Raw genomic sequence first — 21,675 nt, 5'->3', positions numbered from 1 at the left:
ATTTTTCATTCTGTTGACCTGGATATTATTATTTCTTTTCAGAAACAGGAAAAAAAAACCCCGAACATCTGTGTCTCCTTCCAATATGCTACACATCTGCGCGTTTTGTAGCGGGTCTTCAAAGTTCAGTTAGCAACCCACGGACGCCATTCATCTTCTTGTTAAAATGTCTACCGCTGTAGCCAATGCTCATGCCCTTGAGGGTTTTCCTCTTTTTTTTTTTTTCCATTATTGTATATAAAGAACATTGTGACTTTCAATATTAGCATTTTTGCTTTCAACAGCAATTAGCAATCTCTTGGTTTGCTGTTTGGTAAAGCATCGGTTAATGAGGTCATCTAGTTTAAAATCCCAGCTACTGGAAAATAACAGGGAGGAGGTCAAATCTATCATTTCAGGTTATATTCTCTGCTCTCTTTTCAGTTCTGTAAGGAAAAGATATCTTTGTTATCCACAATAAGTCATTACGACCCGTTACTGGCCCTCTGTTTTACTACTGCCTCAAGATACAGTTAGGTTCTCTCTTGCTGAAGGACTGAAATAGGATAGTTCATCTAGAAACAAACCAAAAAAAAAAACCACGTTGAGCGTCTGAGGATGAAGAATTGGTTTCGTGTCGGTTGGGCTGTCGTTCCTCTGACAGTTCTGAGCTCCCGTCTAGCGAGGGGTTGTCTCTATGGTAGAAGGGGTCCCCGGGGTGGTCGACCTCGGGGTGGCTGCTGGTGGTGTGTCCATGGGGCTCCCGGCCCCGCTGTTGGGCGTGACGGAGGAGCTGACCGCAGGCGTGTCCCCCTGCTGCTGGGCCTGCAGGGTCTGTCCACAGATGTGGTGGTGTTTCTCCCAGTCTTTGTGCTGGCAGAAGGAGCCACAGTACCGGGCCGTGTTACAGCCGCTGCAGGTCTCACTCGCCTTGCGGCCGCAATTCCAGCAACTCTGCGGGGAGAAGGCAGAAGAAAGCAAAATCCCCAGTGAACACCTCGTCGAGGTCAAAGTCTGACAACGAGCTAGGCGGCGCTGCCTCCTTCTTTTGCAAGAACGTTACGGGAAGAACGGCGGATCCAGGGCCGGGTGTATGTGGGCACACTAAGTGCACAGAAGACACAGGTTGCCGGGGGTGGGGGGTGAGGGGGGGGGCGCCTGGGCGGCTCCATGGGTTAAGCGTCTGACTCTTGGTTTCGGCTCAGGTCCTGCTCTCATGGTTTTCGTGACTTTGAACCCCGCGTTGGCCTGTGCTGGCAGTGGGGAGCCTGCTTGGGATTCTCAGTCTCTCCCTCTCTCTCTCTCTCTCTCTCTGCCCCTCCCCCACTCGCACTGTCTCTGTCTTTCTCCCAATGAATACATAAAAACTGCAGAACAACAACAGAAAAAGAAGACGCAGGTTTTGGTGTGATTGCCGAAACTTTTCTACCAACCGCCAGTATACCTAAGGAACTGGTTGAGGCTTTCTGTTTTTCCTATAAAATCCCTTCCCTTCAGGTTTGCTTATCTTCTAACACCTAAAGTCTGCTCCCCCCTGCCGACAACTGCAGCCTCTACATTTTTTCCCCCTCTGATACCAATACCGCCGTGGTCAGACACACATATATCGCTCCTGGCAGAAGCTCCTTGCCTCTGGATGCCAGCAGGAATCACAGAAGAACTGTGAGAACTGCCCATTACACTCCAAGAAACATCACGCAACAGAAGAGCACCCAGAGGATTCTATTTTCCGCTCCCTCACTGCAACCAGGTTCTGGGGCACCCGACAACCACATGGGAGGACAAGCTCCAAACAAGCTAGTTCGCTTCAGCTCCCTGAAGGAGAGGGTCGCTGGTTTGGTTTTTTTTGCCCGATATACTCTGAGCACTCAGAACAGTGCCTGCTATATAGCAGGTGCTCAATGAATATCTGCAAAATGAATCAATCAGACTACACCTAATTTGGCTTTGAAAGCCGGAAACACTAAAACCGGGTAAATAAATAATGGCTCCACTCGCATGCGACGCTTCCGGGCTGCCGGGGTTCCTTCGCAGCGCGCTTTCACCTCAGCAACTCTGAGTAGTTAGAAAAGTAGAGGAAACTAACCACTGGGACCCTGGCGAGTCCACTGGCAATCTCCAGGGCTGCTTCACAAGAGGGGGGAGAGCAGAAATGAGGTTGCCTCTAAGATTTAAACCTTGAGATAAACACAGCATGAATCAGGGCGCAGACACACCAGAGACAGAAAAGCAACTGTACAGGAGAGACCTTAGGTACCAAGGAGGGGCTATGCCCTCGGAGGAGGCCCTTGGAGGAAGTGGCAGAAGGTCAGGAAGCCAACTTTAAATGCCCCTCTGACAAAACCATTCCCAAGCGAGTTTAGCATTGTGCCATTAATCTTTTGTATTCCTTACCTTCCTTGGTTTTATTTTCTGCCAACACTTCCGACTATACTCCAGTAACCCCAACCCAGCTGACTGGTATGTGGTTGTATCACAATTAAAACACCTTTTTAGGGGCGCCTGGGTGGCTCAGGGGGTTAAGTGCCCAACTCTTGATTTTGGCTCGGGTCACGATTGCACGGTTTGTAGGACTGAGTCCTGTGTCGGGCTCAGAGCTGGGCGTGGAGCCTGCTTAAGATTCTCCTTCTCACTCTGCTCCTCCTTCCCTACTCTCTCTCTCAAATAAAGAAAATCTTTAAAAAAAAAAAAAAAAAACCTTTTCAAAGGCTCTTGCAGCCCATGACCCTGGTGTGTATGGTTTTACCAGTGTCCAAAATACACAAAGGGATTTTTAGCAGTCAATCCAGTTTTGCTAAAAAAAAAAAAAAACAAACAAAACAAAAGGGCTTCCACAGTCTTTTAAGTGCTAGGAGCCTCTAAACTCTAGAACTATTGTTTGAAACTTAGAACTCAGCTACATAATTGTGGCCCAAAGAAGGGCGGAGAAAATTTAACATCTCAAACTACGGTCAGTGGGAGGTGTTTTAAGGGAACACACTTGAGGAAAATTCAGAAACTTGGTTTAGATGTTACTATAAATAAAAACGGAGGGGCGCTTGCGTGGCTCAGTCGGTTGGGTGTTTCCGACCCTTGATTTCGGCTCAGGTCATGATCTCTCGGTTCGTGGGTTCAAGCCCCGAACCGTGGGCCTGGGATTCTCTCTCCTTCTCTCTCTGCCCCTCCCCAACTTGCTTGTGTGTGTGTGTGTGTGTGTGTGTGTGTGTGTGCTCTCAAAATAAATAAACTTGAAAGAAAGGAAGAAAGAATTAAAACAAAGTAAATTATTTCTCCTTTAATTGAATTTAACCAGGAAAATATTTCAAGGGATGTGTACCTCTGGATTAGAGGCTTCTACCAGACCTAGAAGCCCTCCTCTGGCAAAATTAACCAATCGCTTTGCGTGTGTAACGATCCCACAAAGACCTGAGCAGCGTGAGCCTGGCCCAGCCTTCAGAGTGGTGAGGCATGATGCTTGGTGCCCACAGTGAAGTTTGCTTCCTTGAGGTTTGGGCATTTCGAATGATGCCAGCTGGATCCTGGAACAAACTCAGCACATAAGCAAAATTCCTAAATTATATCAGAAAATCCCAATTAGAGAACAGAGACCTGGATCCAAAACAATATTTTAAGGAAATTAAACATCTAATCTGAGGCAAGTGGCTTCTTTAGGAAATACCCTGGTGTGAGTCTTATCCTTTTTCTGGCAGAGGCACAGTTTGGCAGACATGAGGGTGGCAACTGCCCAGCACTCGATGGCTCCTTCAGATTGAAATCAGATGCAGGCCACCTTCTCGATGGAAGCTGATTAAACACACAGACGAAACCAGGTAATTACAAATGCATGTGCTGGGGAGTGGAAAGAAGGGACAGAACGGGAACTTCTTTAGTTTTTAAAGTGTTTTTCAAAGATGGGAACAATTTTATAAATAAAAAAGTGGAATTATGCCAAATATAGAAACAGATGTTTTGGATCACGAAGCTGCTGGGAGTTGAGCTTTCTTGCCTGGCGTCACCGGGTTCTGACCCAGGATTCAAGAGCTCTGGCGAGTTTTACTTCTAGTTCCATTCTGAAGCTGTTCGATTCCATTCATTTCCCACCCACCCCTGGGACAGAAACAACCTTCAGCTGTAGGAAAGTACAACAAAGAACAATTCAAATGAGCTCGGGGGAGGGGGACTACGTAGTTTTATTGCTCTTAACATCGCATCACAATGAATGTGCAGGAACTTTAGCGCGACTGTTCAACAACAACCAAAACCTCCAAAGTGCCTATTCCTTGGTAAAAGTTCATTAGAAAACAGACAAAGCAGTTTCCATTAATGTATTTCTCTTGGGTAGCTCTACCAAATTTCCTGTTGGCTCATCCATACTTGCAAGACTGATGCCTGACCAGGGGCATTCAGCCACTCAACAGTCACACTTCTGGGGACAGTGGAAAGTGTAGAATCTTGTGAGTACCCTAATTTGGATCATTCTAAGTTTCTAAGCTTTCTGCTGTTCACAAAGGTGGAAAGTGCAAATTGTGTCTAATACCCAGGGGTATATTAACAATGGTTTAACCTAATTGTATATTTTTCAATGCATGCTTTTTTAGATTCAGGCTAGTATTTCCTGATAGTTATCCATTCCTTTCTTTCCTCCCTCCCTACTTTCCTCTTCCTTTCTCTTTCTTTCTCCCATCCATCCATCCATCATATAACTAAGCTTCCCTTCCAGTCCTCTGAAGAACGATGCTGGCAATGGAATTACCGTGAACAGTGTAGAAAGCTCAAGAATACCATTTCATAGCAAATTTCATTCCCCAAATTTCATGGCAAAGTCTTCCCTTATTTGTGATATTATTATTCCCTTTTTGGCATAAGGAATATTTTCCCCCCATCCAAAAAATGGGAGTCAGCCATAGACCAAAGTTAGGCTGTGACTCAGATGAAGAAAATGAGGCTGAATACAACCCTCCCTTTTGCTAAGTGTGCTAATACTACAGATGGAAAGGGAAATGATGAACGGAGCTTTTTAATGCCATTGCTGCCTGTCAAAGATTGCTGCTACTTTGTTCCACACCAGCAATTCTCTTCCTCCCTAAGAACAAAATTATTTCCTTCTTCTTATTTTAGATACACAGAGAATGGTATTCCATAGCCCCACCTGCAAAATAATATCCTTGCTGGTTCTTACTGTTGGAAATTCCTTTTCCAGGAAACAAAACATGGTCTCCTGATCGCTCTAAGTTTCTCCAGGTCTGTACTCACCTAAAAGTCTCCAGAAAATGTCTACATGCAAATGATGCTCAATGAATGAAGTAGAATGATTACAATTAAAATTCCCCAAATGTAAAGAACTCTCCCACACACGGGCTTCAATCCACAGTAGGATCATCACATCTTACATTTGCACTGCACTGTACATTTTAAAACCACTTTCAAAAACATTTTGCAGCTTGGGAAACTGAGGCCCAAAGAATAAGTAACTTGTACAGTAAATGATTTGCCTCAAGTCACACAAATATGAAATTACCCAGCCAAGGTGTGATTCACCCAGGTCTTTGGACTGCAAACCAAACACATTTCCCAAAGCGCCACACTCAGTCCATTTCACGTACTTCTTAGAGCCTGTTTTAGCAGGAATGAGGTAGGAAGGGTGCTCAATTGCTAAAAGCAAAGACAGGCTGGCACAGGAAGCAAGCGCACCAAAGACAAGGTATCATGGCGTGCAGTGAAAAATGGCCGCCAATTTTGAATGGCTTCAGTCAGCCCGTCTTGGGTCTTACTTCCAACTCTGCCATTTGGTGGCCTTAAAACCACAGGCAAGTTTCTTAACCTCTCAGGGAGGTACCTGCCACACAGGAGTAATTACTGCATGTTGTTCAGGAGGATGTCAGTGCTAAGCACAGTGCCTGATGTTCAGAAAGTCCTGAATAAAACGGAAGGAAGTAGCACCTCCCGGCACTGGCCGGAAGAAACTATCTACAATCCTCCCACAGCACAATCTTTAGAATTAGAAAGCTCATTGCCCCATGCCTCCCTCCAGAGGCACTGACAGCTACATCGTAGAAAAAACATTAGCTTACCTCTCACACTTCATCAGTGACCACATTTTCTGTACCCTTACTGTCCTCAGACCTTATACAGATTCACCGTTAGTGGCCATTTATTTCCCCACTCCTCCTTTTTGAATTCCCCTCGTTGAAATTCCCTCTAACTTTTGTTTTGATATACTACAATTCTGTTTGTTACACTGGTACCTCTTTTTTTCTTCTGTTTGTTCATTTCCCTCTAAATATTTGGCAAGAGGGGGAAGCTGGCGTAAAGAAAAGAAAATCTTTCGCTTCCTACGCTCTCCCTTGTCAGCCCTCATGGTTTCAACTATCAGCTGTAAGAAAACGATACTCCAACCTGTTTCTCCAGCCCTTAATTTCCTTCCTGAGCTGGTTCTGGAGCTCCACCAGGATGCTCCTGTCACCCAGGTCAGTATTCCCTAAACCTGATTCTCTGGTGTGGTCTACTTTAGTCGTTGGCGACACTCAAGTTCAAGACTTTGTCATCTTATTAGAAACTCCTCTTTCTTTAGCCCCTGCAACAACTCAGTGCCAACCCCCATGGATCTTGCCTCCGTGGGTTCTCTTCCCAGGTTTTCAAGCTTATGGTCACTATCCAAGTTCCTTCCCTGCCCTTTCTGTTAGAATAGCTTCTTTGTGTTTGTTTTTTTTTTTTTTTAATTTTTTTTTTTAATCTTTATTTTTGAGAGAGAGAGACAGAACATGAGCAGGGGAGGGACAGACAGAGGGGGAGACATAGAATCCAAAGCAGGCTCCAGGCTCCGAGTTCTCAGCACAGAGCCCGACGCGGGGCTCAAACCCACGGACTGCAATATCATGCGGTCTATACCTGTATGGGAACCTGAGCCGAAGTCGGATGCTCAACCGACTGAGCCACCCAGGTGCCCCTGTTAGAACAGCTTCTTAACTGGTTTTTCATCTCTCTCTATCATTCACACACACACACACACACACACACACTGCTCACTTGGAAGGTGGCTTGGTTCTGATATGCATCTACTCTGCATCTCTCAACAACCTTACAAATTGAGTCACATAAACATTATGCTAGTTTTATAGATGTGAAAACCAAAGCTCTGACACGTAAGCCAATGCAGACCATTCAAGGTCCAGTGCTCCATCCACTATACTGTGAAAGTCTATGGATGCAAACACCTGGCCTTTTGATATGAAACAACAACAACAACAAAATCTTATTGTAACATGGAATCATAGCTTACGCTCGGAGAGCTCCAAACTGTTCCGGGATTGATGGGTCTGACAGGATCATGACGGCCTTATAAGAACCATGCTGAGAGACTCCTGTGCTATAACTACATGGTAACTAATTCTACAGTGTCCACTCAGGTGGAGTTTCTATTATTTGGAACCTAATGCACAGGGTCCACTGGGGGTAGTTCCGCCGTTTCTAGAAGGAGTAAAGAACATGAACCTCTCAGAGTGACTTGCTCAAACTGTCAGGGCTTAGCAGGTTCTGGAAATACAAAGTATAAAGATTTGATCAGTGTTTTTCTTTAAGTGCCACAAAGATGTTCAATGTTAATGTAAACTGTGTAGTTCTGTACCTATGTAGGAAAAGTAAATAAAGGCCATTTTAATTGGAGGGGGGTGGTGGCTTTAATTTGGTGGCTTAAAACTCAAAACTATTAGAACAGTACAATTACTTACTCTCTGTTCTATGCCCACTTCTAGTCATTGCTTCGATCCCCTATGCTAGAATAGGTTATGGATCTCAAAGAAGAGTTGTAGCAGACTGTTTGGAAATCGACCCAATCTGACAATGTTCACTGGGAAAAAACTATACGTGTATGGGAACCAGACATGAATATGAAAACATGAGAGTTTAAGATGGCAAGATTCGGCAAAATTGTTTTTTTATTCACCCTAATGCTGGCAGTGTATTCTCGGTGCAAAACGTTAATACACTGAAAAAAAGAGAGAGAGAGAGAAAGAGAGAGAAAGTACAGAAAGTATCATATTGCTTAGATGTCTGCCCCAAGTGCAGCATCGTTCTGTTATAATAACAGTTGGTATTATAAACCTATACCTTTACCTATAAACCCAGGTAAACTTAGAGAACTACGGAAGAATAATGTGAAGGAAGTCCAATGAGGAAACAGATAGACTAATATGCCATCGAGGGAAAAAACTCCCATCACATGGCTATTGAGAAGGTGGCCTGAGAGGCAGACAGTCCAGGCTGAGGGCCAGCTAACACTTAGGGCTGAGACCCCGAGCAAAGGCCTCACCTCCCGGGACTCGGCTTTTCTTGGCTGCAAAACGAGGACAACAGCACTTTCTACTCTACCTGGACTCATAGGAAGACTAAATGCACCGAAGCACAGAAAGTATAAAAGGCAGTTTTTAACCAGGCCAGGTGCAGAATTAAACTTTCGCTGTAGGTCTGCCCATTTCACCTCAGGCAAAACACACTTCCTGCCTCCTCGCCACCCCCACCTCCCGCCCCTGAACTATGCTGACCGGGATTTCGGGGCACCCAGGACAGCCGGCCCTGGTGGGGACTCACCCCTTCTACCCTGAAGAGTCCCCTTCTACTCGGAAGAGTCCCCGTCTGGATGATAAATCACATGGCCCTCCTACAGGTAATACCTGTGCCTATTTATTCCTGACTCTGCACTTCCTCCTGCTCTTCTCCCCAGTTCCATATTTTCAATCCTTGTCTCCTCTTTCTAGAAACATCTCCATTCTTTACTGCCTACTTTTTCAGAACCACTAGTTTTCCGAAGCAGAATGGGCATTAGGTTCGTTGTTCATGTGTGAAAACAGGTAGAAACACTGAAATCATAGAAAGAAGCATACATGGGCATCTGTCCTTAACACAAATAGCTCAGAAGAAACTCGGTCTAGAGATCTGTTCTTCTGATTTGGAGCTCAGATTCCTTCTCGAAGTTCCTCTGAGGAGGAGAATACTATTTTGTGCATTTATATTATCTACATATGCATTTTTACAGATTTGGATGCTCTAGATCATTTGTGATCTACGTAAGACATGGGTAATGTCTGTAATAGGGGGTGACTTCAAATTAAGGGAGAGAAGGGAGAAAAACCTTGTGGCAATCGGAAAGTTTAGCGTGTCTTGTGATGAAGGACCGTGGGAAGTATCAGTTGATAAAGATGCCTTGCGTTACAGCTCTCGGAACACTTTGAATTAAAATGTAGGTGTAAAAAAATCTAAACGTTGTGTGTCAACCATCAATAAAAAGCAAAACCAAACAAAAACTTCTAAACAACCCTCTGAGGTAAGCAAGTAACATTGCATTCCTTAAGAAGAAATGGAGGTTGACAGGAGTGAAATGACCCGCCCAAGGACGCCTGATATGCTAATGAGCTGGAGCCAGAATTCAGGTCCTCCTCTCAGATTCCTTCTGCCCCAAGCACCTGTCTCTGAGCTTTGCTAGCTAAAGAGGACCATCAAATCGCCTGAAAATGGCCTTCAAGTGGTGTGACCATATAATTCATCATATAAACCAGAACACTTGAGAATAAAAGGGACCACTCAGTAATCACAGGGGACAACAGGGATAAATTGGGATTGTGTCACTCAAACTGGGAGGTATGGCCACCCTTTACCCTACCTTTATATACTATCCTGATTTTCACATTAAACAGCATGATTTAAGAGTTTGTGCTCTGTTTACCCTTTCTGATTCAGAGACAATCTGTCTAGCTGGATTCAGTAACTGATCTGAGCTTCCTAAAATTTTTTAACTTGTGTTGTTTATGCACAAAAAATAAGGAAGGTTCCCTCTTCTACCAAACCCCTACTCCCACTCCGCCCCCAAATAAACTCCCCCCCCCCACCACCACCTTGGGCAGATCAAAGCCAGCAAGTTTCTGAAGACTGTCCAAGTAGGATTATCTGATGTGTATTTCCCAACCCCGTCTTCTGGACTCCCTCTTCTTCCTTGACAGCCGACCAGTCATGAAATCCTGCCCATTTTATCTCAAGGGTTCCCAGCCAACATCTACAGTTTTCTCCACCCCCGGAGCCACTACCAACCATCTTCATCCCCATCTGCCTCCTCACACAGATTGGTCCCTCCTTTTAGTTTCCTCTAATCTCTCTCCACACGGCAGCCTGATGATCCTTCCAAAACACTCTCACAGCCCTCCTGTTTTCAAAACCTGGCAGAGCTTCTTTTCCCCACCTGTCCTCTTCTTCCTGCACAGAGGCACCAACATGCCCCTTGCCCAGGGAGACAGTGATGAGGTCATGGAGGGTGCAGTGAGACGGAGAGCAGCCGCTGACCAGTTCCTTATTGTCCTCTTAAATATCAGATGAAAGGAACTTAATTTCTGGAAGCTTCCACACTAAACGTGTCAAGACGCTTATATTTGGTTAGCGATTTACCTCCTCTAATGAACTGTAGTCAACATGAAAGCAGAGGTCCCCTCAGTGCCTAGCACCATCCCTGACATAGAATAAAAGCTCAGAACTTGGTTATTGAAAGAATAAATGAGTGGTACCTGGGTGGCTCAGTCGGTTAAGCGTCCGACTTTGGCTCAGGTCCTGGTCTCACAGTTTGTAAGTTTAAGCCCCACATGGGACTCTCCTGTCAGCACAGAGCCTGCTTCAGATCCTCTGTCCCGTGCCCCCCGCCCCTCCCCCACTTGTGCCCTCTCTCTCTCTCTCTCTCAAAAATAAACATTAAAAAAAAAAAAAGAATAAATGAAAACATGGATGTGAGTGATTTGGAGTTATATGTATTGAATAACAAACTGCCCTGGGCAGGTCACAAACATGACTTTTTTTTTTTTTTTTCAACAAATGCCCATTAATTTCTTAGTGCAGTTTCTAAATCAATGTTTCCTACATTTAATGGGAGTATGTTCTTTCTCCAACCAATTACTATGGTGGCCAGACCTCTTACGTACTTTTCTAAGAAAACAAAGAACAACTTATCAAACTTCTAAAACACAATACTATGTGGGTCTTATTTAGGGTTGAGTGGCTAAAACTCAAGAAACCCCCCTGCCTAGAACAACAGAAAAGAATTCTGAGAAGTACCTGTACTGTCTTTGCAAATCAACTGGGCCACGCAGTCCCAGCCTAACAGATTCCCACCCTGGGGCCAACCATGTTGAATGCTGGAATAGGGAGCTCTACTCTAGCCCAAGGAAGCCAAAGTTGTTCTGGCTCAGTCCCAGAGGGGCTCAGGGAACTTTCTAAACTTGAGGTGATTTGCAAACATCACTTCTGGGGTGGCTTCTATCAGGTCATTTCTATGAAAAGGTGTATATTCCTCAGTGTGAGGGAAGAGCAGGGTCGAGAAAAATAACATGCTGGATTCAAAGTTGTGTCACCCTCATAAAGTAGAAGGATTTCTGAGGGGGGAAATAAAAATATTTACCTATAAATGTGGGCAAAAGATAGAGCTGCCTAAACTTACCACCAGGCATTTAGACTGTTCTTGGACATTGTCATTGCTCAGGAGAATTCATAACATTAATTTAGGGCTACTGGATTAACCTTTACTTCTCTGTCAAGTCCTTGGTCGAACCATCTTTATCTTATAGACTCCTGTCCCAGTCTAGAGGGGTCTCAGCTTCATTCCAATGGATCTCTCTTCCATCTTTTGCTCTGCTATTCTCAGGACTGTGTTTACATTGCTTTCGAAGAAAAGAAACTCAATTATTCAAGGGATCGAGCCCTCCGTCCCACTCCAAGTCTTGAAAGAGGTACAGCAGGTTAAAAAGAAGAAATCGGACCTAAGTTGCCTTTCAGGTTATCTGCATCCAAAAATGACCTTACTGGTCCTTACGGAAAGATCCTTGTAGCTACGGAACACCATAAGGACTGACAGCATGCCATGAGTTCCAGCTTTGTTTCTGCTGTGTCCTAGCCATGTCAGGTGAGTTTCCTCACCGGCAAGATGATAAAATGATCATGTCTCAAGGTTCTGGCCACTGTAGGAGACACTTTCATTCATAGTGACAACACGCTAAGAAGACCAAAGCTTTTAGATGCTTGGTGGCTTTCTCAAAGTCACAGAATTGTAAGAGAAAGGGCCAGAAATTATATTTGGTCTTCTGAATTTCAAGCCCTTTCTCCTAGCAGAGTCTACCTTGAAATGCTTGGCAACATGTCGCTTAAGACAAGGGTAGTGCTATATTGCAGATTAAAGACAGTTCTAGATTAAAGTTTCCTAAGAGATCCAAAAAGAAAGAAAGAAAAAAAACAACTGCTACAGAAGATCATTCATATCCAGGGTATTCTATCCTATCTACTACTTACAGCTACTGGCCGATATGCCGTAATTTTTTAAATGTTTATTTATTCATTTTCTGAGAGAGAGCGCATGAGCACACAAGCTGGGTGGGGGTAGAGAGAGAGGTAGAAGGAGAAATCCCAAGCAAGCTCTGCACCGTCAGCGCAGAGCCCAAAGCGGGGCTCGAACCCACAAGCTGTGAGATCATGACTTGGGTCAAAACCAAGAGTCACACGCTTCACTGACTGAGCCACCAGGCGCCCTGCCATAGTCTTATAATGCTAAATGTTAGCGTCAAGATCACATATTTTTCTGGGTAAGTATTAGGAATGAAAGCACAAAGCTCTTAGACACTAAAGGAATACAGCATTGTTATTTGCCAAATAAAAACTTAGTTCTCAATTTCTTCTTAAACATTTACCTTTAGAATTTAGTGGCCTACAAAATACTCTTACCATACATAACCACCCTAATGTGTCCTTGTGAAAGTGATAATGTTTTAGGGAAGGCACCAACCATGCTTCACGGTATTACTAACTTAAATGGAGCAGGACAAATTCTCTCCAAAACATGTTAATAGACATTTAAAACACACACACACACACACACACACACACACACACACACACACACACACAAAACAAGATCCTTAAATATCTTAGCCACAAGATGCCAAATAAAATTGAATTTATGTCTAGCTTAATTCGACAACGGAAAAGTCAGCAGTTAAAGGGTAGATAAACTTCTCTTTGTCCCTCTTTTCCTGAGAAACTTTCAAATGTTGAAAATCAATTCCTTTTGTCCCCTTGTTATTCATCTGCTACACATTAAATAGAAACTCTGGGCATGGAGTGATTCCCGCAGGGTCTTTCATCTACAGAGAAGCCTGGTACAAATTAAATTCTTACTCTCCCTCACAAATTATAGATATGTATTGTAGGAGACCATTGATTTATCAGTTGACGCTCTTGCTAGTTCAGCTTGGTGAGACTAGCTCACTACAGCCCTTTATCTGAAGTTACTGCGGGGTGGTGGGGATTGTGGCACTGCATTCATTAATGCGAAGCATCACTACGTTGTTCTGATGTTACGGGCTCTATTTTAAATAGCGTTGTTAGGTACTGTGTGTTAGTTACTTCCCTGATCCTTGAGCCATTTGGGCTATGTGTACGTGTGTCTGTTTTAATATGCTGAAATAATACCAAATGATATTGTGACGACTGTGATGTTATGCTATGAAATGACTCGCATAATGGTTATTACAAATAAGGGGAGAAACAGATCGTGCAGAAAGAAGATCTCTCAGAAACGTTGAATTGAGGCAGGTGCTGTTTTCGCGCTGGACTTTAGGACCAATGGTTAAGGGGGTGGCTGTGATCCCAGCCATGTCATATCTTGGGAGAGCACATTTGCACAGGACGTCTCTATTAAACCCCTTGTATTGGGGCGCCTGGGTGGCGCAGTCGGTTAAGCGTCCGACTTCAGCCAGGTCACGATCTCGCGGTCCGTGAGTTCGAGCCCCGCGTCAGGCTCTGGGCTGATGGCTCGGAGCCTGGAGCCTGTTTCCGATTCTGTGTCTCCCTCTCTCTCTGCCCCTCCCCCGTTCATGCTCTGTCTCTCTCTGTCCCAAAAATAAATAAAAAACGTTGAAAAAAATTTATAAAAAAAAAACAAAAAACCCCTTGTATTAGAAGGAAACCAAACACACGCACACACGCGCGCGCACACACACACGCGCGTGCACACACACACACACACTGACATACACGTGTGCCCACAGCCAAGTGCTAAGAAGCTATGAGAATTTCACTTGAATCTATTACCCACCAAATATATTAAAAACCTTTTCTTGGCAGAGTTGTTCTTTTAGACAACATTTGATCAGCTCTTGATGGATTCCACAAGTGCTGGGACGCCCCCCCCCCCCCGCCCCCACCCAGATTATTCTCATTTTGCCCCTGCAGATCGGTTTGTCTAAAAGCCAGTACCCGCTTTTACTTGTGACCTCCTGGAATCAAAAGCAAGCGCTCGGACTAGCGGAAACGCCCTGCGTGCCTTGGACACTCCCCCTAGCACCTCACCTCGCTCGAATCCTCCTGCTGATTGATGACGGCCAGCGCGTCCTCCGCCGCCTGCCGCTTGGCCTCAGCCACCGTGCGCTCCATCTTGGCGCGCTCGGTCGTGATCATGTCGTGGGCTTTCCGCTCGGCCTCAGACACGGCCTTCTGCAGCTCGGTCATCGCCTGGCGCTTCACCTCGTTGACCGCCTCCTCTGCGTGCGGGGCAGGCCACACGGGACAAGAGAAGATTTCCCTGTTAGCGCGGGACCTTGGATACTGATCGCTGGTAAACAGAATTCTATAGTCTACAGGCATGACTCTCATCCCAGGTACTGGGCAGTTGTCCTGGCTGTCTAAAAAGCCAGCAGATTTTGGAAATTCATTTAGGAAAACAAAGAGTGAGATTTTTTGTTTTCCCCTTTAACTTGCATGTCTGGGAATATTTTTTAAACTAATGTAGCATCACTACCACTTTTCTACCAAACCAGTACCTCCAGAAATGATTATGACATCAAACGTAAAGAGTTAAAGGACAAAACGACCACCAGAAACCTTTCTGGATAATTCGGACATCTGTATTAAGGTGGTTTGCCACAATGCTATGTGGTATTATGCACGTAGGGAGCGCATGAGTAAAGCTTTCAAAACAAAAATAGGAAGGGGATGGACTTTACGCATCTACACATATAAGTGCTAACAATTATTTTGCTGGTGAAACATACAGCACAGTAGTGAAAGGGCATTCAGATGGCAACTGGACAGTGTAGACCCTGTAAAGACAATCCATGATGAAACAGATGATCCAGCTTCTCTTTTTCTTAAGTCATTTCTTGAGTAATGTGCATATATGTCTGTACAGACTGAATGATAGGGATTTTTAAAAATCATTTTCTCATTTCCATATTTTAAGCTGTTGTCCACCTATTCAATTGAACACATACACAGCTTCACATAACCAACTGTTGCACTAGACAAATGTAATTGAACCCTACCAGAGGCCAAAACAATCAGGCCTGCCTGGAAACCTGCAAGGTGTCAAATTAGCTCTTTATTTTTGGCTGTGGAAAGGGTGCAAAGATTTGACTAATGTACAATATGAGATTGACAACTAAAACAAGTAATTTCCATTAAAAAAAATTAACTGTTCTAATTAACAAGGGAAAATATCCTCCCCCTAAATTAGTTTATCTAATTTTCATCTTTATTCAAAGCAAAATGACAATGATTAATTGAAAATTTAATAAGCAGTAATTATTAACTTGGCAAACCTAGTACCAATTAACACTCTATTAAAACTAATTATGACATGTTTCATTCAAGTGTTTGCACTTAATTGTTTCACCCACTTAAAACGCACCTTAATTAAATGTTCTGTTTAATTAAAAACATAGATTCCTAATAAAAATGTTTTACTGTAGATTAAAAATGTAAGAGATGCAAATACTCCTATGGTTTCTTACACGTCTGTGGTTTATTCCACACATCTACAGTCCAGGACTTGAGGATCATCAAAAGCCTTCCACTATTAATTAGCTGTCATGACTTTTGTAGCTTCTGTCCCTTTAACAACATTATATCTGAAGTCCTTTCACTTGCAGTTTACTGTCTCCTATGTTTTTACAAACTAAAATATAAGGGAACGATCCAGACCGGAAATATTAACTAAAATATGTTAAGCCTTTGTTGGTTGCTTTAAGAGAGATGCCATTTAAAATCTGGACAGAAACAGAGCACTGCACAGAGTTGGAAGCACGTTCTTCACCAGGAGGTGAAAAGATGCCTTTATTACTCTACCGTAAACGACCTGGGGGACCAGGGAAGTACTGCCCTTCTAACTAGACAGCCAGGGTCTAATTTAGTTTGAATATTCAAGGTGAATTAAAATTCTATCTAAGTGGTAATACAGGACAATAATTTTTGCTTACGATCAAAGCTGTAGCTTGACTAATTGTGTATGCAAATCAGGCAATTTATATTTAAATTATGCATTCCTATTCTAATCCCACAGGCATATACAGATCAGCAAAGAGAGTTGGTAGGACATGTGCAAGGTGCTTGAATATTTATTACCAACTGCAAACATTCACTGATCGTTTGAAAAAGAAATATACTGAAGAAAACACTCGGTTGTGACTTGAAAACCATCTTTATGCTGGATTTTTTCCCCAATTTGATGAAGAGTTTTCATACCTTTACAGCGTGTTCTGTTGCTTTTGCTGCTGCTTTTAAAAAATACTAATTGTAGGAGAAAATTGATGGGTCCTTCAACATTTGTTAGGATCCCAAATATTCAAATAATGTATATTGTTATATTACGTTGTAAACTATTACTGGGGCAACATGAGGAATTTGAATGAGATCTGTGAGTTAAATACTGTTAATGTCCTGATTTTGGTACTTGTACTATAGTTATATAAGAGAATGCCCTTGGTCTCAGTTAATACACACTAAAATCTTTAGGGTCAAAGGGCATCGCGTATGCGACTTACTCTCAAATGGATGGCAAAAAATACGTATAACAGGGGGAAAAAAAGGGAGGGAAGAAAAGAAGAAAAGAAAGATATTAAAGCCAGTACAGTAAAATAGGGGAAACTGGGTAAAAGGCATAAGGGAATTTTTTACACTGTTTTTTTGCAACTTTTCTGCAAGTCTCAAATCATTTCAGAATAAAATGGTGCTAAATATTATATGATATACTTTCATGCACAGGATATACTTTGTGCAATTATAATTTTCTGTGAAAAAGGATGTGCTGGTTATACAACATTGAATTGAGAGCTCTGCCCCTTTGATATTTTTCAAATGCTTTAAGTTTTCTTTTATTTACTTTCTTTTGCCATAAAGGTAATGTATAATGCTTTGATTGCAAAGATACACTTTGTAGGTTTTCTTCTAAAAAAAATTTTGCCCACAGCAAATTTTAGAATCTTGGGGGGAAAAGCTTTCAAATTGTAACAAGCTGAGTTGCAGATGTTACATTCTGCCCTTGGTGTTTTCATCATGCTGGATGCCTTGACACTATGAACACCACAAATGCTTTTCAAGAAGCCTATAAAGATAAATACTGTATGTAGTTATTCAAGATTTCCAGATGAAACTGCCACCTGTACTTTGGAGATTTAATATACTCCTTAATATTAGCATCCATCCATGGAAAACTATCCCCACACTGTTCTTATGCAGCAGATTAGGGATACCGCTGTGAGAAGAACACAAATTTAATCGACATCACTCCTAAGTCATATTTGAGATGGAAAACCTACGATAGAATACAGGCACATCTAAAAAATGTTTACACGATAAAAGTATTGCTCTTTCTCTCCTCGTGAAGCCCCCACCATGTCAAATATATCCAGAATTAGTTTCAGGAACCCACAAAACAGTGAGGAAAAATAATCGGGGACTTGATAGATTACGACATGTTGAATTTTTTAAAAACCTGATTACGTGGAAAATATACAGTGCGGTTTTGAATCTGCTTCCACTGCTTACCACTTATGGTAGGACTTCCTTTGTGCATAGCTATTCAAGTTGACTTTCCCACAACGGTGGTCTATTCAGAAAAATCTGCTCTCACTTAATAGCAGTCAAACAAAGACTTGAGCAGATAATAGCACAGAAAAAGAATTTGGATTACACAAGACTTTACTGTCAATTTTTCTTTATGGACGATCACGGATTTAACTTAAAGACACATAAATAAGGCAAATACAGAGAAAAGACTCTCTCCCACAACATAAAATGTCATCCTTCTGCTGTCCAAAATGGCAATTCTTTATATCTCTTAGTGGAGTAAGTTGCACTGACAGCTTAAAACTGGGGAAGAAAAAGTGGTGAGAAAGAAGATGTAGCCATTCCTTTTCCAGACAGGTGACACTCAGCACATTTGAACAGCTTGGGAGTATCCTGTGACCCACGAAGAAATCTTAGAGGTGATTCTATAAATCTAATTATACTATGCAGCTGAGCAACATATATATTTAACCTTTAAACTGAATGATCTGTCTGATTTGTATCCTAGACATGCAAGAGAGTTTTCTGGTTCTCTATCTAAGTCACGAAGCCTAGAATACTATCAGATTTGGACACTCCTTACCACTCTTACAAAAACAGGTATTTCTTTGAGAAAGCTATAAAAAGTCTTGGATAAGAGCCAAATGATCAGATTGTCAACAAGCTGCAAAAAAACTACAGACACAGCTGGGTCAAATCACAACCCAAAGAGACCCTTTCCCTTGACTATTTCTCCTTGAATAGGGTTCCTAGCCCAACACCCAGGTGATCCTTTGCAGAAGTAGTATTTTCCAGTTTCTCAAGTCAAACTATTTTCATAGTTGGGGTTATGGCAGCTCAAAGTCACAGTCTGTGTCTGTCACATCATCTTTTAACTCCTGAAACAGGCTTATGGATTTATCTCTTGAGTTGGTTTTTGCAAGGCTTTGACTGAACTTTTAGTGTTGGTGGTCCACCAAGATTCTGCCAGATCTGAACTGTGTAAAGTCAACGTGTGACCAAGAACTTGAAATCAGCCCCCAACGGTAGAGCAGTATCTCTTAATGAAAATATGATGGTGTATATGGTGGGGAAAAACAGAAGTTAAGCAACTTTGTCATTTAACTTAGAAAATAACTTAGCTATGGTCCTTGAATATTAATTAGAACAGATCAATTTCAGATACTGGTTGTAATCATAACATCTCAGAGTGCCTTGGGGCACACCTGGGTGGCTCAGTGGGTTAACCGTCCGACTTCGGCTCAGGTCATGCATGATCTTGAGGTTTGTGGGTTTGAGCCCCGCATTGGGCTCTGTGCTGACAGCTCAGAGCCTGGAGCCTGCTTCGGATTCTGGGTCTCCCTCGGTCTCTGTCCCTCCCCCACTCGTGCTTTGTCTCTCTCAAACAACGTGTAAACATTTAAAAAAAACTAGTCAACTAGTTTTGCTGAGATTTTCTTAAGAATTTAGGAGACGTGTCGATTATATCTCAATTTTACAACATCAGGTGAAAAGACAGACGTAGGCGATTGATTTAATTTCTAAAACACTACAAGTTTTTTTCCATTAAGAATACACTGCACATAAGCTGAGACCTCTTAGGCCAGCTTTCGGCCTGAAACCATGAAAGCACCTGAAAAACGGAGGATTATAACAGAAAGACTGCCAGACGGTCACTTACATGGCACTGGCAGCTGCTACCAAAATAAAAACGATTCCATGTTCTAATAAGACCTGGGTGAAGAATATTAATTAGGATTTTAAAATTTTGGTTTGTGGCGGGGGGCTGTTTTGTTTTTGTTGTCGTTAGCAGGAAAGGCCCTCCTTGTCGCTCCTCACATGGCTGCATGAACAACTGTGCACAGCTGCTAGAACGCTAGACGCGTGTTTTCAACAGTTCTTACCAGCTTTCTTCCAGATCTCCTCTGGCACGTATCCAGAAGCAGGCCTGTGAAGGAATTCCCGATGCGCATCTAGGAAAAGGATGCAAAGCAGGGGGTGGGGGTTGGGGGGGGGGGGGAGAAAGCACCATAAGCACGTTATGTCATTACACACAGTAGAAACCGGCCATGCCTGTTCTCTTGGCTGCTCTACAAAAACATAATTTTTAAAAGGCCGAGCATTTCACTTCTAGAAAATAAACACGAAGAGCAAGGCCGGTCATTAGAGCTCAAGGAAAACAGAAGGCCGTTGGTCTAAATGCCTTGGATGCTCGAAATTCAACAACTTCCATGATTTCATTATACACTATGACGTCTGGGAGCACTGCTCCCAGAACGCTCTCAACTGTGGGGATTTTCATAGGCATACTTTATTTTGTTAAAGAATATGAATGGTGTTTGGTAGTTTTCCCTCCAAGAGTCAAACTGGTAGTTGGAAACTCAAATCTTAGGCTAATGTTAATTTTCACACAGCTCTGATTCCACCACCTTTCAGTAAATAGTGAGCCTTACTCCATGGCTAACCAGTTCTCACAATTACTTCTTAAAAATCTCGCTGAGCACGAAACATTTTCACACACATTAGATCATAGGGGTTTGACGTGTGGAAGCAAGAGAGAATCATTAGAATGGATTCAGAGGTATTTGGTTAACAAAACAGAATCAGTACCTGCTTTCCAAAAAAGAAAATGACATCTCACATTAAATGAAATGTGCTTATCATACTTGGCAAATTTTAAAAGTTTGAGAAAACATCATAAGAAAACTGATGTAGGAATGCTAACCTCCAAAATAACATGCTCATGGAAATGGCAGGACACCTTTAATATTTTCCTATATATGCTTGAAAATAAAGTGTATACAGTCTTCCATAGTTAAAATATATACTATATGTCTTCCACATTGAATTTTCCCTGAAAGCCTAAATGTATTTAGGGGCTTGGGGGAAGAAAAAAATCACTTCAACTTTTGTAAATATAACAATCATTCAACCCATGATAAATGTCAAGTCATTAAAAATTTCCCTACATGTATAAAAAATGTCAAGTAGCAGAATACAGAGTATAGACAACAGAAAAGCCCAATCAATTTAGCTAAGTATATATACAATTTTACATTTGAATGCCTTAAATAGATTTGAATGTTTTGATTCCTTGTAGGGCACACACATTTATCAGTTGACTAAAACTGAAGATTTCCCCAACTATTCTCAATTAGCAAAAGCTTATTATATCTTAATGAAGGGCATGTGGAAACTCTCTGTATTATCTCTGCAATATTTCTTCAAATCTAAAATTATCCAAATATATAATTTTATTTTAAGTTTTCATTATAATTTCATGATTACTTGATAATCGGATGGACTGGAATACCCTTGCATTCTCACGCACACATTGACTTCTATAAGGAAAATGATGAAAACCAAAATGCTTTTATTTAGGTAATTTTCATCCTTAAAACAGCTAGATAAAACTGTTTGGAGCACACACAACTTCAAGAAAATATGATATGGCTAATTAGATTTGTCAAGATTTAACTTCCACATCACTATAACTATTTCCAAAAGAAATAAAGAAAGTGTAATCAAGTTCACATTTAGCCATACAGCACAATGAATCAGAGATGAACTTATGGCAGCTTTTAAAGACAATTTTTGGGAACAGATTTTGGCTTAAGTACACTTTATTAGATAAGAATAGATATGCAAAGTCTGAAGAGAAACAGAAAAATCATGCCTTCCCCAAAGAAGCAAAAAAAAAAAAAAAAAAAGTGTTTTCCAATTATTGGATTAAGAAAAGATCAATACCCTTATAAAAATTATATTTTTTAATAAATGGCCAATTGTTATTACAGGGAATGGGAAAGGTAATGTTAGGTTATCCACAGGCCATGCATGAAAGATACTAATTACTGGCCCCAGAGAGCATAGGCCGAA

The 21,675-nt window shown here is 42.2% G+C and overlaps 1 protein-coding gene across 1 annotated transcript in view; it reads right to left on the bottom strand.

The window, feature by feature from the left end:
- Positions 1-375: 375 nt before the first annotated feature.
- RUNX1T1 (RUNX1 partner transcriptional co-repressor 1) overlaps positions 376-21,675 on the bottom strand; it is a 112,543-nt gene continuing 91,243 nt past the window's right edge. The window contains exons 9-11 of the mRNA XM_047088985.1: positions 19,704-19,772; positions 14,329-14,519; positions 376-933 (exon numbers count right to left, since the gene is read on the bottom strand). Coding sequence (XP_046944941.1) covers positions 658-933; positions 14,329-14,519; positions 19,704-19,772 — 536 coding nt within the window. The 3' untranslated portion in view covers positions 376-657. The remainder of the gene's footprint in view (positions 934-14,328; positions 14,520-19,703; positions 19,773-21,675) is intronic.

The sequence above is a fragment of the Lynx rufus genome, unplaced genomic scaffold (assembly GCF_022079265.1).
Source record: "Lynx rufus isolate CCGP_SWC_20201006 ecotype Redwood Valley unplaced genomic scaffold, mLynRuf1.p SCAF_26, whole genome shotgun sequence".
Taxonomy (NCBI): domain Eukaryota; kingdom Metazoa; phylum Chordata; class Mammalia; order Carnivora; family Felidae; genus Lynx; species Lynx rufus.
The sequence above is the reverse complement of the archived record's forward strand: the minus strand, read 5'-3'. Positions and strand labels throughout refer to the sequence as shown.